Source organism: Microtus oregoni, unplaced genomic scaffold, assembly GCF_018167655.1.
Source record: "Microtus oregoni isolate MIOR12 unplaced genomic scaffold, Mior012 000034F_ref0000314, whole genome shotgun sequence".
Taxonomy (NCBI): Eukaryota; Metazoa; Chordata; class Mammalia; order Rodentia; family Cricetidae; genus Microtus; species Microtus oregoni.
The window spans coordinates 6,705,952-6,726,080 of NW_024543093.1; the positions used below are offsets into that span (position 1 = coordinate 6,705,952).

The window sequence follows — 20,129 nt, forward strand, 5'->3', positions numbered from 1 at the left end:
ACACACAAACACACACACACACACACACACACACACACACGGTGGACTGGGACCTAGGTGTGGCTCATGCCTAGAATCCCAGCACTGGAGAGGCTGAAGCAGAAGGATCACTGTGAGTTAGAAGGCTAACCTGAGCTACACAGTGAATAGCAGGAGGCAAACCTGGGCTATAAAATCAGAGCGACCTATCAATTAAAAAAAAAAAATGGGAGAAAAAAAGAGCCGGGGAGAGGTGGGGAAGAAACAAGGTAATGACTAAAGCTTTAATCCGAAAACAACAAGGCGGAACAGCACTGTGAGGAAAAGAGGAAATCTCCAGCATCGAGGCCACAGAGGCTTCTGGCAGTTTCCTCCTGAGAATCCAGGACGGGTTGCAACTAAAGATGAGCTGGGGGCTGCCTGACTCATGCAGAGCCTCTGCCTGAGCCCAGGTAAGGACGCAGCAGGCAGCTCTCCTCAAGACACTAATGCCCAGGGGTCCTGGGACCAAAATCAGGAAGGGACTTTTGCTGCACGTGATGGACAAAATTTTACATCCAATTGTATCTTTTACTGGAGGAAGCCCTCCTGTTGGTCAGGCAATGTGATGTTGCTTTTAGCCTTTCCCCTTTGGATTTTATTTCATCCACCTGGCGACACAATTCCCATTGGTTACAATGATGACCTGGTGAGACATTCTACCATCCTACTCCCAGACCCCAAGCCAAGGAGCCAGGACAGCTCCTGGGTTTCGGGAGGGATAGTCAGAGCACCTCCAAAGTCAGTCCAAAGCCTCACTCAAGAACTCCACTGCTGCAGAGACCTCACTGGGGAGAAAGCTTCCATCTTGTGGCAGTTCTGCCGGATCTGTCGACTGAGTAGACAGGTTCAAACTCAGCAGGGTGATCTGGCCTGTGCCTTACAGTAAAGGCAAGCAGTGCCGGTGACAGTGTCCACCGGGGAAGTGACAGTTTGCACCACCAATGGCTCTTCACTTTCTGGCTCACAGAGGCACCAGTCAAATTCACAAGAATGTTCTAGATTGTCTCTCCAGGCATGTTTGATGTAGAGAATTTGGGGGACTGCACATACCCCCATGGAGTCCGAACTGAAGACGTCAGAGCATTTCCCACCAATCAGAACTCTACCCACATGTGTGACTCAGGCTGACGCTCACAGGCTAAGCCACAGGCTTGGCGTTCCCGTGATTAACATGCCAATCACTGCAGACAGGATTCCCTCAGCCAGTTGCCAGGGTGCATTCCAGTCACTGCAGTGAACCACCAGAGACACTAGGCTAGCAGCCAGAACCAGAGCTAACGGGAAACACAGCCAGACATCAATCCCCGTCAACACCTCCTCTCCAATCCGCTGCTAGAACCTTCCAAGGAGCAGCTCACAGTTCCTTTTGTACGTAAGTCAAAACCTGCTCTCATGAAACCATCTTTTAGGAAAAAAACAATTCATCGGAGTGGTGGTGCATGCCTTTAATCCCAGCACTCGGGAGGCAGAGGCGGGCAGATCTCTGAGTTTGAGACCAGCCTGGTCTGCAGAGCAACCAGGACAACCAGAGATACACAGAGAAACCCTGTGTCACACACGTCCTCTCCCTCTAAAGCAGGAAGTCCTGAGTTCTTCAGCACCCCTCAAAGACAAGCTTCTGGCCCTCCTATTCCAAGGTTCTTCGATTCACTCAGTAGGACAACGACCTTCACCAATGACCTTCACACTCCCCTGAGGTCACCTAAGGCACAAGGTGCCTCCTTCTGAACTGTGACCAACCAAGACCACCTACAGACTGCTCAGCAGGGCAGTCAGGCTTGGGGGAGCTGTGTGCAGGACGCTCCTCCTTTAGATATCCTCACCATGCCCTAACTGGGCACCAACTACCCCGCCTGCCCAAGGTCAGTACCTAACTCAGTCTTCCCGCATCCTTAGCACACTGCCTGGCCGGTAGCAAACAGGTGAACATCTGCTTTTTGTTATTATTACTATTCTACCATTAAGCTTACAAAGGCCAGCAGAGCACATGCCGTTTTATGACGTTACAATTCACTATTTTTTCTTTTCCTTTTCTTTTTTTTTTTTTTTTTTTTTTGGTTTTTCGAGACAGGGTTTCTCTGTGGCTTTGGAGCCTGTCCTGGAACTAGCTCTGTAGACCAGGCTGGTCTCGAACTCCCAGAGATCCGCCTGCCTCTGCCTCCCAGAAATGTGTGTATAGATTTGTGCTGTAGACTTCATCGTGAGCCTGCTCCCTCCTGCTCTACAGACCAGTCATTCCAAGCGGCTGGTCCAGGCTTTGCAACAGGAGGTGCTGGCTTTTCGGCACAATAGGGAAGGCAACAAAAAAACCAACATCTTTTGCAAGAATATCCTTCCACATAGAAATTTTGATTTCAGTGATGTGTATTGCCCAAGGATTTCCGAAAACTCCCAAGTGTCTGTCCATCTTCAGTACCACAGCCATGTAGCAGGGTCCCAGCTTTCCAGCATTCTTGTCCAACTCTGAGGGGAACAAGTTAGAAAACCATACCAGATGTGGTGCGTTCTTAATATGCAATAAAATATTGATTCCTAAGCTATTATATGCTTCTCATTAATGAAAATAGGGCCAGGTGGCAATGCCTGCACCAAGCCTAATGGCCTGAATTTGATCCCTGGGACCCAAGTGCTGGAAGGAGAGACAAACTCCCACAAGCTGTCCTCGGACCTCGCCCATGCTGGTGCAAGTATGCATAGGCACACACGCATGTGAGCAAGCACACACACACACCACACATACCAGAGAGAGAGAGAAAGGGAGGAGCCTTGAAGGCTCATTTTCTTCAGTACTTGAAGACAGTTAAAAGTGTCGCTAAAATTAGCATTTCCTCCTCTGCACTTTTTATTTGGGGATGTGACAGTTTCCCCAGGGCCTTCAGATTCCAGGTAAAGAGGAGTGGGGCTCCCCCTAAGAACACTGGGAATGCAGCAATTCTAGAAGTGAAAATGAAAATCTCCCGCTGCTTCCTCCTTGATGGAGACGAATTTTCCCACCCGCTGATGTGTCAAACACACATGAAAAATGTCAGCTTCTACTTCCCAGCACCGAGGAAAACACCTTTACGCTGAGACAGAGGTGTGGGTGAAGAGCAGAGATGTTTTAAATACATATAAACGAGGATTTGTTTATTTTTTTTTAAGAGGCCAGGTAGCAGTCCAGTGGGTGGGGAAAAGTTATAGAAACAATTTGAACAAATCATAAAAACCAGGTTCATGAACCTTTTCAGACGGTCCCCAAAAGGCGTCCCTGAGAGAGCGTAATTACTTGCTTAGTAGATTCAAGGGACAGACATCCTGATAGCTCCTGGCTCAGGACAACTTAGACTTCTCACAAAGCAGCTCTATCCGTGGGGCTCTGTTTGATGAAGTTCCAAGCAGGCCTGTCAAACCCAGACTCCACAGGTAGGGTCCAGTCATGATTTCAACCAAATGTCCCCAGGGCAGGGGTTCCCAACCTTCCTAGGGCTTCAACCCTCTGGTACAGTTCCTCATGTTGTGGGGACCCCGACCACAAAATTGTTTTCATTGCTACTTCATAACTGTAATTTTGTTACTGTTACGAATTTTAAGGTAATTAGTTTTGGAGACCAGAGGTTTGCTATAGGAATTACAACCCACAGATTGAGAACTACTGCCTGGGGCCTTCAAAACAAAGCTTTCAAGGCAAGGATTGGTAAATTAAAAAAAAAAAAAAAAAAGTCAGGCAGTGGCTCATGCTTTTAATCGCAGCACTCAGATGGTAGAGGCAGTTGGACCTCTGTGCGTTCAAGGCCAGCCTGGTCTACAAAGGGAGTTCCAGGTCAGCCAGGACTACACAGAGAAGCCCTGTCCTGAAAAAACAAAACACAAAAACAAACAAGACTTTGGGGGCTAAGTGGCAATACTGAAGCTTTTCTCTACACAGGGGGTAAGAGAATAAAAACCATTTATTAGCTCACAACCTGTAAAGCATAGGTGTTAACTCACCAACAATACAAGGAATGCCATTAACACCCCAACTATGTCCTCTAGACTTGCCCCTTGACCTCCAAGGCTTGTGCTCAATCAAGGAGGGAAGATATACAACTCTTAGAGGCGTGAAAACCACACAAAGACACACAAGCAACAGAAAGCAGCGCTTAACGTGTTAATGGCGCCTGAATATTAGGGATCCACTAATGTGGGGTTCACCACCAGAAGAGTGAACCATCGACAAAACTGTTAAGAGGTTCGATGAGGGAGGGACATGTCCCATTCCCCGCACCGTAACCCCAGGAACCCATGAGTACTGCAAGCTGCCTGACAAAAGGAATTAGGAGTAGATAAATTAGACATGCTAACCTAGCTGAGATAAGATTATCCTAGATAACAGGGAGATGGTTCAGTAGTAAAGGCACTTTCGCCACCAAACCTGACAACCCAAGTTCCACTCCACTGCTAGGGTCCACATGGTAGAGAGAACTGAATTCCTCAAAGTTATTCTCTGACCTTCAACACAGGCAATGTGGCACACAGCCCCCACCCTGCCACACACAAAATAATGAATAATGAATCAATGTTATTTTTTTATTTATTTAAAGTACTTAAATGTGAAAAGAGGAGGCAGGAGACTCATTGTCTGCTGTGGGACTGAACACTGTATCTCCAAGTTTGAATACCAAAATCCAAACCTTCAGTGTGTTGACATCAAGAGACGGAGCCGCTAGGAAATCAATCGTTTCAGATGAATTAAGAGGGCAGGGCCCTTGTGGAATTGATGCCCTTATGAGCAGAGACCCTAGGGCACTTGCTTCCTGTATCCCTGCCAGGGAGGGCATCCCACAAGAATAACTGTCGGCCATGTATGATGGCCCATAGAGGTGGAGAGGTCTCTGTAAGCTCTCAGCCAGTCTGGTCTATACAGCATGTCCCAGGTCAGCAGGGCTACAAGGTGAGGCACTGTCTATAATAAACCAAGAGGGCCCACCCGAGAGTCTGACTACAATGGCAGCCTAATGGGGGACTTCCAATCTACAGAACTCCAATAAGCTTCTAATGTTCACACCACGGGGATGTAGCATTACGTTGGGACAACCAGCGCAAACTCTCAGAGGTGACCTGCAGAAGACTCCACTGGCCATTTGCTAGCTCCATAGAGACAAAGGGCTGAGAACCAAGGAGTGCGGTGGCCTCTAGAAGAAACGGGCAAGGGGAGGAGCCTTGACCAAGGCATCAGTCAGATCTCAGTACAGTGAGACCCATGCTCCACATGCCACCTGCAAATCTGAAGGAAGAATTTGCGCTCCGTTAAGCCTCTGGGCAGACAGAAATATGCTTCAGAAGCAAGAGGAAATGGGAGTCAAGAAGAGTTTACCCTGTCAGGCGCCAGAAGGTCACACCCAGGTAACTAGAGCTGGGGAGTGTGGAGAGAGACACACATCATCACCACATGCTCAGGAAGCAATGCACGTAGCCAGGTCTCGGTAGACACAAAGCTGAGGTCAGACATTGACAAATCCCAAAAGAGGGCATAGGGCAGGCCAGGCATAAATGCTCAATGATTCTCACCCCTGTTTCAAACACAAGCAAAGGGACCACTCTTTCTGGACAAGCAACCACCCTGGGTTACTAAACCCTAACATCAGTCACAGGGCACTCTTCTTTTAGGACCGACAGCCTTTGGAGCAGAAGCTGTCCAGGTAATGTGCACCTAGCCAACTGCAGTAGCCAGCGCTTCACCCCTCACCACTATCCTGACATCCTGTCGACGAACCACAGTGCAGGAGTTCCAGAGGAACTTGACAGACTGCTGTAACCAACATCATCACCCGGAGGAAAGCGTGGTGTCCTCAGGTGACTTTCCAAGGAGATGACACCTGTTCTTAAATAAAGATTCCAAGATAAAACTCGGACTTGGAAAACAAAAAATTCAGATTCACAGTCTTAATAGGATAATTCAAACTTGGAGTGATGGAGGTCATGGGCACAGGATGACAAAAGCAGAAGACCCCCCTCCAAGGTCAGGTGCACAGCCAGTTGGCTGGACAAATGGGACCTCAGGAAGACACAGACCCACAAAGTCCCCAAGAACTGGGTAACTTCCTAGCTCTATTAGTTAAGGGTCTTTTGACAGCAAACAAAGTCCTTGGGGCCTTGGGGAGAAGAACCATTCTGATCATGCAGACGGTACATGGAGGGAGGCCAAAAAATGGCAAATTAGGGCACATGGGCATGGGGAGGGACCTCTGATGGGTGGCCTGAGCCCAGGAGATATGTAGAAGCCCAGGCCTTGCCGGGTTCCTGGATGGCCCACTAAGGACTGTTTGAACATGGAAAAGACCAAGGGTCCCCTTACAACACATATTTGTACACTGAAATTATCGGGTGTCTACTTGTGCTCCGCCCCGTTTCCATCCCTCTTCTGGGCCTCCCTCATCTTTCCCATGTCTGAATGGAGCTCATGCCCACAAATTTCCGGGTGAAAAAGGAGAATTCTGTTAGATCGTAAGCAGACCCGGCAGTGCCTCTGTGTCTTTATTTTTCTAGAATGCTTCTCGGAAGACACGAGGTTTATGGTCCGCACACAGCAATGCAGGTCAAGAAGGTAAATGAGACAGGTGTGGACACACCACGGCTGGCCTCCAGGCATGCGTACCACACAGATTATCTCTGATTAACAGCCTTCTCAATACATGATGACAAAATCACTGTTTTCAATCTGATCAAAATACACTATCCTTTTTAGATGACGTGCAAAATAGAATATTCCTCAAATTACAAATTCAAAAAGGCCCGAGTGGGTCCAACTTTTAAAAATTAAACTCTTTGTGAAATCTGGGATTTGACAACAAAATCGAGCATCCCTTAGTGAGCTCTCAGCCTCCTGAGGAGCAACAGGATGCTACACACACTCCAAGTGGGCAGTGGCTTTCTTAACTCAGCAGCTGCTGAGCGCAGCCCTGTGCCAGAGGAAAGCAGCATGCTGGGGAAACCTTTCCAATCCCCTGGGAATAGCTCTGATCGGACCCTCCTGTTGTCTAAGAGGAGCAGTTTAACCCTGATCAGAGTCTTACTGGACCAGAGGGAAGCCTGGGCTCTTTGTAGGTACTGAGGCTCCAGACCCAAGTCCATCATCTATGTCTTACTTAGGCCATCTCTAATTTTGTGGGTGGTTCCTTCTGCCAGTGACCAGGACGTGAGGAGGTCTGAGGGAAAAGCTGTTGTTAGGCCCGTCCACCCCACCTTTGTGAGAGCAGCTACTCTGTGCCAGGGGCTCTGATCTCACACTGAAGACCAATTGGTGTAGGAGGTTCTTCTGTTTGTGTGTTGCTTTCATTGGTTGAATAAAGATACTGCCTTGGCCCTTTGATAGGGCAGCACTTAGGTAGGCAGGGAAGACGGAACAGAATTCTGGGAGGAAAAGAGCAGAGACAGGCAGATGCCATGTTTCTCCTGCCCAAGACAGACACTGGTTAGACTCATGCCGGTAAGCCACAGTCAAGTGGCGATACACATTAATGGAGATGGGTTAATCAAGATGTGAGAGTTAGCTAATAAGAGGCTGAAGATAATGGGCCAGGCAGTGATTAATTAATACAATTTCCGTGTGATTATTTCGGGTGTAAGCTAGCCAGGCAGGACAGGACAAAGGGTCCCGCTCCCCAGACTACAACCAATCACTCTCTTAGAACTCTCCAGGCTTCCAACTCAAGATCAGGCTGCTCGGGCATCCAGTAACGTGGCCTCTCTGATGTGCCGACAGACTGGCTGGACTCCACTTTGTCATGTGTGTTCCTTCTATCCCTTCTGTTATTCCACAGAGCCTGCTCAAGGCATATGCCTTCAGTGAAGACAACTTTCCAGACTCCGCGCCATCGTGGCTTGTTGCAGTTGGTGCCAACGATGAGCAGAGGGTGGCTCCCACAGCCATGTTCATACTATCCTGGATGGGGTTAGGTGGGATGTGAGCTTTCAGGCATTGCCATAGCCTGATGACATCATCTGGTCCTCCTGCTCCAATCACTACACTACTTATTTTTTTTTTTTTTTTTTGGTTTTTTTGAGACAGGATTTCTCTGTAGCTTTGGAGAGCCTGTCCTAGGCTGGCCTCGAACTCACAAACATCTGCCTGCCTCTGCCTCCTGAGTGCTGGGATTAAAGGCGTGCGCCACCACCGTCCAGCTCAATCACTACTCTTGACTAAAATGAGACACCACAAGGTACAGATATCTGTGGACCTGAACGCCCTTCTACACCCGTACAGAGCATCCACACTCTAACTTAGCAGGGTTGCTCTCCCACAGGCTGGCTAGCTTTTTGTTCCAGGATCTACTAGTCCTCTTTCAAGCCTCTGACACCATCCCTATTTCTGGTTTTTGAAAGCTGCCACCTTCCTTTCCGAATGAAACTACACAGACATTTGGTGACTTTTCAAAAAAATATTTTCTATCATTAATAGGATTTGCACAGGGCGGCCCTCCCACCATCTGTGTGGCCTGCTGTCCTTAAGTCAAAAGTTTCAGGGACTCGTGTTTTGAGACAGTGTCTCACGTAGTTCAGGCTTGCCTCTAACCAACTACGTAGCTGAGGATACCCTTGAACTTCCAAGCCTCCTGCTTCCACTTTCCTGAGTATTATGATCATGGGTGTGTGCTACTGTCTGCTGAGAACCAAACCCGGGCTTCACTTCATGTGCTAAGCAAACGGTCTAGCAGCTGAGCTCGCCCCAGTTCTGGGGTGAATTCATTTTCCTTCAGCACATGTAGAAGTCGATCAAGTATTACCTGGTGGACTTTGTTTGTATGTTTACTCATTTTCTTCCCAGACAAGGAAAGAATAGGAGAAGTGAGAAAGGCAGAGAGATTTCTGCCATGACTCACAGTGCAGGCCAAACAGAAGAAGGCGGAGCTTCTGTCGCCGGGCCTGATGGAGTGGGTTCATACAGTGGGGCAGACAGGAGACAAGAGAACTCTCCCCGAACCAGACAACAGGCAATAAATCCTATTTCTGGAACAGGTATCCCAGCATCTCCAGACTGTATGTTCAGTGGGGGAGGTAACCAGACAGGACTTTAAATAGAGTGTTTTCCGCCCCAGACAACAGTGAGGACTTACCTAGCCCGGAGATACTGATTGCCTTCACAGATTTCTTCATTTTGTAGAGAACCATCCGGTCCACGTCCAAAGCCTAAAATACAAAGACTATGTGAATTAAAACATATTTGCACATAGATCATAACTACAGACACCAGCCGTGAGAACCTTCTGAGGGTCCTTCTACAAGGCCCCAAGGCTGCTTCTATGGGCTGAGGCTTTGCCTAGTATGGAAAATTTGATATACAAAAATGCACCAAACAGCAGTTTTATTGGTTTACAGAAAACCAACTCATATGTCTCAGCACCTGAAGCATACAAGCTGCCTCTGCCCACATCACCTGCTGAGCACAGGACTCTACAGAGAGGTGAGTGAACCTAGACACAGGGCTTGACCACATCTGGACGTCTGTCCAGACTGTCTGTTCCAAAGCCCTGTCTGCCCCTCTCCCCCTGGAGGAAAGGGCAATTTCAAGGATACCAAGTGACCCTCCCCACAAAGAGCGTCCCAACAGCCAAGTCACGGAGTCAGACCCGCCCTGGACAGATGCGGCTCAGTGTTTTGGATTTGTGAGCCTATTAGCTGTGTTTAGGAGGCTTAGTCCTAATCCCCTCCAAGTCTCAGATTTCTCTTCCAGAATCCAGCTGTAACAGCTTTGGCAAGGCCGAATGATCAAGAAAACACTTGCATGTTTAATATCCAGCAAATATTTACAGCGCAGCCATCACAAGACAACAGCAAATGGTGTGAAAGATATCTGCGCATAGTAGGTGCGCAACAGTGTGCACACATAGTAGGCGCTCAACAGTGCACACACAGTAGGCGCTCAATACTGTGCACACATAGTAGGTGATCGATAGTGTGTTCACATAGTAGGCGATCAACAGTGTGCACACATAGTAGGTGCTCAAAAGTGTGCACAGTGACTCATCGACCCCAGGCATTTAGTCACAGCTAAACTTCTAGCAAAGAGGCAGAGCGAACACTTTTTCCCTTTTCCCATCACTCAGGTAACAGCTCAGAAGATCAAAGGCCACCAAATGGTTGTGACAGGAGGGTGCGTACACCTGGGAGCTAGGAGAGTGAGGCCAAGTAAGGGTGACCTGTCATCTAAAAACATCAGAAAGCCAGGCCCCTTGAATCTGCTCCCAGCATCCACCTTTGTAAGTCCTCATTCTGACGCTGCCGTGGCTGTTTTCTGGGGTGTTAGAAACAGATGAGATTGGAGCCGACAGTTTTAAATGGAACACTGATCAAAAGGCACCAGGCAGGGTAAAAAAGAAAAGAAAGTTCTGATCACACCAGTGTGCTTGTCTGAACCCATAGGATGTACTCACTGAGTGAAACTTAATGTATATCAAGATCAAACCCAGGACTCTAGGCAAAAACAGAGCTATTTAAAAAAAAACAAAAAGACAGCCTTGCTATATTACATAGCTCAGGCTGGCCTTGAAGCAAAATTTCTTATGAGTTGGCTTTTCTGCATATGGGGAAAGATTTTAAGTGTGGTATATGTACCCCAGAGATCCTCCCCACTACCTCAGTGCTGGAGTTACAGGCACCTGCTACCATGTCTGGCTTTTTGTGGGATCACACTCTGTGTGTGTGTGTGTGTGTGTGTGTGTGTGTACGCATTTTGGGGGTACACGCCTGTGGAAATTAGAAAAGGACACTTTACGTCCTCCTCCGTCACTTTCCACCTTATTCCCTTAGGACAGAATCGCCTTGGTCATCTGACTCCCGGGACCCATCTGCCCCACCTTCCAGTACTGGGGTTATTATGGCTATGCCTGTTTTTTTTTATGCTGTGGGCTCTGGGTTTTTTGGTTTGTTTGTTTGAACTCAGGGCCTCATGCTTGTACAGCGAATTCTCTCACTGAACCATCTCCCTAACCCCCATGAACTCTTAATGCTCCTGGGTGGCCATCTCTAACCCACTCTTGACCTTAAAAACAGGAATTTGGAAACAGTAGGTAACCCACAAAAACCTGCCCTGCCCCCTCTCCCTCACACTCTCCGTGTATCTCCTCCCCAGGCCTCCAGGAGGTATTCCACAAGGCTGTGTTTGCTCAGGCAGTCTCTGAAGCGCCACGCCCACATGTCATGGAGTAGAGCCCGACAAGGTGAATCAGAATGCTGTCACAGTTGGGAGTTCCCACCCCAAGTCGCAGACCCTTGCTGCAAACACAGCTGATGAGCAAACATGCAGTCCGGGCAGATCCTCCTCCAAGCCTCCTCACAGACAGCAGAGGACCCCTCAGCAGCAAGGGTGAGCTCTTTGGAAGTCAACTCTTCCTAACAGCACAATTCAAAGAAGCCGTAGAAGCCTCCCTGCACTCTGAGCTCTCCTTGCTCATCCGTCAAGCCCCTGAACTGCCACCTTCACTTCTGGTGGTCCTCTGAGCTCTCAGTGAACTGCCTGATGCTCACCCAATTCACTGTTTTCTTCTGCTTCTAAACAGTGTTAATTGCCTTCTCTCCCTGGAATATCTTCCGGCCTCTTGACCCTTGATCCCAGCTTCACAGGCTGGCTCACAGGTGTCTGGTTCTCCAGCAAAGCCATGCAATCCCTCCACAGGAAGGGTGAACCAATCGCTCATCTTAGGATGGCCCACGGCATCTCTGCTTGTTCACGGTTTCAGCTGAGATTGACTGAGCACCTGGTGCATGCCCAGTACAAAAGCAGGGAGTATTGGTGAGAAAACCAAGACAAGGATCCTGCAGAAGACAAACACCTCACCACACACACAGACGCAGCAGGCCAGGACTCACCTTGTACACTGACCTGCTTTGCCAACCTTGGACGCTGCCCCGACACCGGTGCTATCCACCTCCATACTACTACTGAGCACCCTGGAACACTTGAACACACTGGGTTCTGAGAAATAACATCAGAACTACCTTCGTGGCTTGTCACTTGCCCCAGTGCCATATTCTAAGGTCAGGGGCTGGAGTGTGTGCAGCATTCACAACCGACTGCATACCAGAAAGCCCTGCCAAGGAACATGACTCTGTACCAAGCCATAGGGCTTCTCTGACCGACAGAGAGAGAGAGAGAGAGAGAGAGCGAGAGCGCTCTGTTGTACCTCAAGGTCACTGGTGGCAAGCAGGAAAGGATTCCAGGAAAGGCCTCCCAAAGATGAAGGAACTGGTTGGAGCCACACTGGTTCAGAAACCAGTCAGGCTCCATCTGGGCGTTAGATTCCTGAGTAACCAGCCAGAAACCTAGCCTGCTTCTCTAGGTCTCCAGTAGAATTAAGCGCTCTGCCGCTGGTAACCCCAGGTCACAGGGTACATCTGTGTCTGTGGGGTATGGCTGAGGCTGGAGGAGGGCACCTACTGAGGTGCCAGGGGCTGGCTCTGCAACCAGCTGAACAAAAATCACCACACAATGCTTTGAAAATTACAGCCCTTTCCCTATCAAGGACAGCACAGAAGTCTTGTAAAAATACGCCTCCATGAGTCCTTCTGTCCCTATTGTTGAAGGGAAAGCCGTTTCCTGCCTCAGGAATGAGAAGATAAACAAACACTGGCTGCTGCTTTTCCCGTCTATTCAGCAGAGATTGAAGCGAAGGTGAGCTTGGCGCATGGCACTTGGTGGCAGAGGTAATTATAATTAAAACCTACACCAGGGAAAAGCGATTCCCTCCCTGCTCAAAACTGCACCCCCCCCATCCTCGCGTATTTATAGATCATAAGATTAAACCCAGTCAGGAGAAGTGAGAATGATTAAGACAAAAAATTCTTGCAACTGTGATTTACACAAAGCTTTGCCAAAACCTTAAAGCAAGAATACGAATAAGGCTTTTGTGGGCTCCAGAATCCTAAGGCACCTGCAACGCAGCTGAGACTTCTAACCATACCTCACCTCCCACCCCTTCTTCCGCAACTCCTCAACCCAAGAAGGAAGAGGGACGACCGGCACCAAAGCGTGAGGACAAATCACAAGCACACGGACCTTGCAGAAGTCAATGAAGACCTAAGCAGGGCGGGCCTGGCCCGTAGCTGATGTCTGGCCAAACCCTATAAACTCTGAGGGGCTGGACTCAAGCTGACCTCTAGTTTATAAAACAAGCTTACCAGATTAAATTTATTGCATAAACAAGACTGTAGGGATGTGTCTCAAACATTTCCAAGGCAAATAAATAACCGTTGGAGTGGTAACTGGAGATGGCGAATGGGGAAAGGGAGCAGAGACCACGAGGGCACGGGTCATGATAGACCCACCGCTAGAAAGACCCTCACAGCCCCAGTGGCGGCATTTTCACACCTGGCTGCCCCGCACAGTAAGCAGCCATAAGCTGTTGGGGATTCTATTACAATGAAAAACATTGACAGTTCACTTCGGCACGCCTTGCTGACTCCCGCGAGAGCTTCAGCCACATAGGCGTGTGTGTGATGGTTCCAGAATGTCATGAGGCTCTTGCCTCCTCTGCCTCTGCCTCTGCAGGTCCCTCTGTGCACATGAGAGCTGTCCGGGAGCTACGGGATCCACCAGGCAGCCCTCCTGTTCCGTAGCTCCATAGCGACACCCCCTGCCACGCGCTACCTTCTTGGTGGTGTGAGATCAACCCACTTCCTCTTTGCATCCCACAGTCCTGGCAAGCAGGTACCTGATGGCAGGCTGGGTGGAGGGGCGGCCTCACAGTCTGTGGAAGGAGATGGTTTGGTTCAGGGGTGGGAAACCCATGAGCCACAAGCGAAAGATGTCCCACCTCTTGTCTGTTCACAACCTAACAGTTTTGACAGGTGGACGCGTCCAGTTCGGTGTGGTGATGCGTGAGGGAAAGCTCGCTCTGACTCACCCAGCTAAAGGAAACGTTATCCCAACCCTCAAAACAACCATATTCTTCTCAATCACGGGCCTTGACTATTAGCTTTGTTTTGAATTTCACTCTAAATATTTGTGGAAATTTATTTAATTACCATCTGGCCCTTTTCAGGAAAACTTTGCTGACTCTGACTTAGACGATCTTTGCAAAGCATCCATCCATGGCATCAGCCAGACCTGTCCCATTGGCCCCGGCCTAGAAGCACACTATAATACCAGTCCACGGCCAATTTGGTCCAGCACCCTGGGATCTCAAAGGGAGGTAACAAAGGGGTCAATGTCCTTCCTGGAACCCAAAGATAATGTCTGCAGGAGACCTACAGAGCACAGCTGTCCCTGCTGGAGCTGGCCCTGTCCATGTTCTCCCCGCTTAGCCCACCCCTATGTATGATGATGGGTCAACTTCAGAGGAAATGACACTTTTGAAAACTAGTTGATAAACCCGAGCACACTCCAGGGCAGATCTGCTAGGACGGTCACACGGGCATCAGTGGCAGGGCGGTCTCATCACACATCTGACTTCGAGCAAAGTACAGAGCATTAAGGAAGAGTGGTAAACATTTGCAGAAGCCATCGGGGATTCACAGAACCACATGGCAGCCGTGAGCTCGCTGTGAAGCTGGACAATAATGGGCCTCCCTCCTTCTGGGAATTAACTGAGCTGGGAGAATAACAGGTGTCGTTCAAAATTAAGATCAAATTCATGCCTGAGCCAAACTGTAGTCGTGTGAAATGTGTGCGCCTCCGGACAAGCTAGCGGGGGCACAGACGGTTGTTCTGTAATGACACAGAAGTCAAACACAAGGATACACTAACACTCTTCAAGACAGCCCCCAACTGGACAGACTCATGAGTCTGTTGGGGAGTTAACACTACAAACCACACTATGCATTTGTACTGAAAAGGCTACAGAGCCATGGGAGAAAAGCCTTTGTGTATACCATACACAAACGATTTCAATAAAAATGTTAAAAACAGAACACTCGCGATACTGTGAGGTAAAATCTCAAAATGAAAGGCAAAGCCAGGTGTACCACTGTACAGTGGCTAGCGAACTGCACGCCCACTGACGACCTTAATCTAATATTAAAGTATGTGACGCTGGGGTACAGGCAAAGAAAGATAAACGCTCGCTCCGTGTGTCCACATACAGGATTCCGTTCTTATCGCAGCCTGGCTAGTGAGCGCTCCCTGGCCATCACAGGACATCACCTTACCAGCTCCCTGGCCTCAGGCTGTACCCAGACACAGCTGGCCAAGCAGAAAGGTCTTCCCTTGCACAAACAGCAATGTACACAAGCAGCAAGCAACACACTCAGGAGAAGAGACTGTTAACTAGTTTAAAAAAAAAAATCACAGAAAGCAGAGAAGACACCAGCTTCATTATAAACCAATTAAACACACATACACAGCACACACATACATACGCACATACACAGCACAAATACACACATACACAGCACAAATACACACATACACAGCACACACATACACAGCACACATATACACAGCACAAATACACACATACACAGCACAAATACACACATACACAGCACACACATACATATACACATACACAGCAAATACACACATATACACAGCACACACACAGTACAAATACACACACATACACAGCACACACATACATACACACACAGCACCCACACACATATACACATACACAGCACATACATACACACACACATACACAGCACACACTAAAAGCATGCCAGGCCTGGTAATGGTAACTCACTCTTGAAATTCCAGCACATAGGAGGCTGAGGCAGGAGGATTTTTGCAATTGAGGCCAGCATGGGCTACAATGTAAGACTATCTCTCAAAAAAAACAACAACAACAAAAAATCTGAAAGCAAGAAGAAAAGATAAGAGCTGGAGAGCTGTCTCAGCGTCCAAGAGCACTGGGTGCTCTTCCAGAGGACCTGGGTTTGATTCCTAGCACCCACATGGAGGCACTCAACTGTCTGTAGCCCCAATTTCAGGGGTCCTGGCTCCTTTGCAGACCTACATGCTGGTAAACCACCAAATGCACATAATGTAAAAATAAATAAATCTTTTAAAAAAATAAAAAGAAAAAACACACAGCACAGTAACAGATTGGCCCCAGCGCATTCATTAGGTTTGGAGTTCAGGGAAAGGCAAAGGGAGAGGCTTTCAATACCCTACACTTTGTCTCCTTTTCTATTATCCTACCACTGGGGATTTGTTTACCTTTGACCACAAAAATACATGGAAGGAACAGATTAAACAATAAAGAAAACAGCAATACTCTAAGCTGCATATTCCCACATATAAAAATAAACACAGAGACTTCTTGGTTAGGCAGTACAGGAAGCCATCACGTGGCTCCGGAGGAGAGGTAGAAAATGGTGCCAAGAGACTCAGTTCCTGGCACTCTTTGAAAGATTTACCAGGGTGTACTTATGTATTCGTTTATTTAAGGATAAATAAATGATTAACGTGAAAACAGCTCCCTGGGACGCAGAGGAGGGTGAGCTAATCCAGCCTGCAGGCAGAAACCTCGCCCTGAAGCTCCCTGGATGTGGACAGAGGAGCCCAGAGCAGCCAGGAAACACTGACCAATGAAGAGGTCAAGTGAGCCGGCCAGTGATGGGGAAACCCCAGCAGAAGCAGCCCTGGGGTGCTGCCTGCACATGGTGCTGGCTCCAGGTTTGGGGACACAATGGGGACCTAATGTCTCACCTTCACCCCACCATTCCAGGGCTGAAATCCACTTCCCTCCCTTTGCCACAAATTGGTTCTGCAAAGACATTCTCAGTAAACGCTTTCTGAACTGAAAAAGTAAACAAGAGGAAAACCCAAAAGTGCCATCACCTGAAACAATCAACCATGCTGAACTGCTGGCCTAGGCTGCTGTCCACTGTGACCCAAGGCAGTGAGGTCACTGGAATGGCCTAGTAAAGGCAAGAACACACCCAGAAATGCTGGGTCAGTGAGAGCAGCCTCAGTCTCACCAAGTTTCAAAAGCAACTACTCAGGAGACTGTCCCCTGCAGACACCGACGGGGACACATCCAGCAGCTAACTAGACTACGCTATAGTCTATAGTCGCTATGCAGAGAAAAGGAGACAGATGCCCTTGAACACAAGCTTGGCCTTGCTTCGTATCTGATTACTGACAGGGGCAAGAAGCCTCCAAGTGGCTCAGGAGAATAGGAAAGTAAACTTCCCTTACACAGCAGCCACACATAGGCTGTATGGTGAGGCTGCTGGCACAGCCTGCACCGGACCCTTCCCAGGAAGGAGCCAGCGGGACACAAGATGTCCTGGACAGTCCAAGGTCCTGATGCCTCTGGCTCTGGCAATCCCAAGTACTCCAAATGACAGCAGAGCACAGAGGTAGGGCAGAAATGAGCAATAATGGCAGGAGGGGAACCATGCACAGGCCAGGGGACACTCTAAAAGGTGCCCAGCCGTTAGTGAAGGGACAGGGGACAGAGACACAGAGGCTGGGAAGTTGACCATTGGCAGGTGGCTGGAGTCAGCCTTCTTGTTCTTCCCAGTCCCAGAAGACAATGGGATCCTAGGCCAGGTTGAATGCCCCATAGACTCAAGCCACGTCAACCTCATTTCAGTAACATAAACACGGGTCTTCAGAACCAAGGAGGGCTTTGCTTCCTGAGGTGATGTGGTCTACCTGGGGACACCTTCCACACACCACACACCATGCTACCCCAAGTCCTCATCTTGTCCAGCGTACCAGGTCCCACAGATGCTTTCCTGTGGTCCACAAGCTGTCATAGGTGTGTTTTATGTGTTCTTTCAGAAGAACATCGTGCAACTGTGACCACAGGCTTAAAGCAATGGGCATATACTAAAAATGGGCAAAATTATATTGGATGCCTTTGATGGACAGACTGTAACAGGGAGCAGTGAGGATGTATGACTCCTGTGTCTTTCCATCCTGACATCAGACAATTGAGACAACGGTCCCCAAGAAAACGGGAATTTCCCCAGGAATCTGTGGTCTTGAAAGAGCATCCCCTAGCTTCCTAACCTGAGAATAACTTAGCTTGTGTCCTTAGCTAGGGTAACTGGAGTAGTATTCCACATACAGCCGGCATAGCAGCAGACAGCACCAACCGGGTGTCCTCCACTTCCCAGAGAGGCACAGCTCAACCGTTCCAACTAAGGTTAGGGACACACCATCCTCTAGGTCTGCCCTTATCATCAGGATAAACTCTTTCCAGATCAGAGAAGTCGTCTCCAGAAATGACAGCTGCTAAAGTGTGGCAAAAGAGGAGGTGCAAACATCAAGAGGAGGAGTACGAGGATGTATTCGGTAAAACGCCTCTTCTAGACAGGACGCGGCCATCGCATCCACGGATCCACTGCGATTCGGTTTATAGGCACAAGATAAAGCTGAACGAATCAGCTGATATTCTGTCAGGCAGCACTAAGTGGACTTGGTAGATGAGGATGATGGTGGTGCAGAAGAGAAGGGGGAGGGGGAGGAAGAAGAGGACAACAATGGAGACATGATGAAGGTGGCAGGGGGTGTGTTAGAAGGGGGGGGTGAGAGGGAGGAACTGCAGGTAGGTACGATCAAGATACACTGTGTAGCCGGGTGTTGGTGGCGCACGCCTTTAATCCCAGCACTTGGGAGGCAGAGGCAGGCGGATCTTTGTGAGTTCGAGACCAGCCTGGTCTACAAGAGCTAGTTCCAGGACAGGCTCCAAAACCACAGAGAAACCCTGTCTCGAAAAACCAAAAAAAAAAAAAAAAGATACTCTGTGTACGCATGGAATTGTCAAAGAATACATTAATAACAAATAAGTAAGAGCAACAAGCCTTCCTAGCCAGCTCACACTCCCGCTGGCACACTTCCAAGAACCAACCAGTTTTTTTATTCCATTCATATTTAAGTTTTTCTGAACATTTCCTTACTTCCTTTGAAGGCTTCCCAAAAGGCCACAAGGAATGCCCTGAGCCAGCCTGGTAGAAGAAAAGCCCCTTGTCCTCTTAGCCTTAAAATGATGTTAAACAAGTAAAATAAAGTTTAAAGTGCTGGGAAGACATGCAACCCTCGTCCCCTAAGTCAGAGACCCAATGTTGGGGTACACCTCTATGAAATAAGGTTCCTAGCAAGCTCTCCCTTCTCATGACTCTGGGGTCTTTCTGTGCAAGAAGTCCAGCCAAGTCTGTGCTCCCCATCCACTCTCTGCAGCACTCATAGAGAAAAGTGGGGGGTCCCCATCATTCAGGAAGAAATGATGATGGCTCACCCACGCCTACCCCATTCCCCTGCCCCCACCCCCACCAAAGCTTTTCAAGTGAACCACAAGGCAACAGTGCCACTCAGATGCTAGCATCAGAGACACACACTAAGATATATGATTTATATGTAAAATATAAGTGCATAGTCTAACAAGACAGTTAGGGGGTTAATGCCAAGTACCATACGGCGGGTGACACTGTGGCCGCTTGAACCCCATCATATGAGGAAATACGAGGTCAGCTTGCAAAACCCTCATTTGTTTTCCCAACTCAAAGCAGAAGAGAATGACTGAAAGGACTTTAGAGACTCACCCCCAGGCTGTTTATTTGGCTTTGAACTGATCAAAAGGTTTAGAGAGCCGCAGCAAATATAGGAAAAGCCTGGGCCAATTCCCACCACTGTATTCTTCCCTGTTTCTTAACAGTGTCCCTGCCAGAGTCAGGGGGCCCACAGGCAGCCCCCACCTCACCTTTGTTGCTCTCTCTAGTGCCTGAGGGAATCAACACTTTCTCAGCCTACTCCTGAGCCCCCCACACCTCGTTTAAAATACACACACACACACACACACACACACACACACACACACACTGATCTCACTGAGAGCTTAAGAGCCACAAGGAACAAGATGCGGACTGTGGCAGTAATCTAACCCTGACCCTTTAGCAATAATATAATGTTATACTCTTTGGACTCTTTTTGGGGGTGTCCACCACTCAGCTCCCAGAAGAATCACACACAGAGTCTTATTCTTATTTATAAACATCCGGCCTTAGCTTGGCTTGTTTCTTGCCCGCTCTTCTTAACTTACATTAACCCATGTACCCTTTGGCCTCTGTGTTTTTCCTGTTTCCTTATTTCCTTAAATCTTACTCTTACTCCATGGATTACTGTGTAGCTGGGTGGCTGGTCCCTAATGTCCTCCTCCTTCTCAGGCTACTACTCCAAACCCCTCCTCCCAGTTTTCTCCTTC

The 20,129-nt window shown here is 48.5% G+C and overlaps 1 protein-coding gene across 5 annotated transcripts in view; it reads right to left on the bottom strand.

Annotated features, from left to right (window-relative positions):
• The window catches only part of Asap2 (ArfGAP with SH3 domain, ankyrin repeat and PH domain 2), a 151,819-nt gene that overhangs the window by 86,840 nt on the left and 44,850 nt on the right, over nucleotides 1-20,129 (bottom strand). For all 5 annotated transcript variants that reach the window (XM_041630275.1, XM_041630273.1, XM_041630274.1 and 2 more), the window contains exon 2: nucleotides 9,093-9,165. In XM_041630275.1, the coding sequence (XP_041486209.1) occupies nucleotides 9,093-9,165 (73 nt within the window). The remainder of the gene's footprint in view (nucleotides 1-9,092; nucleotides 9,166-20,129) is intronic.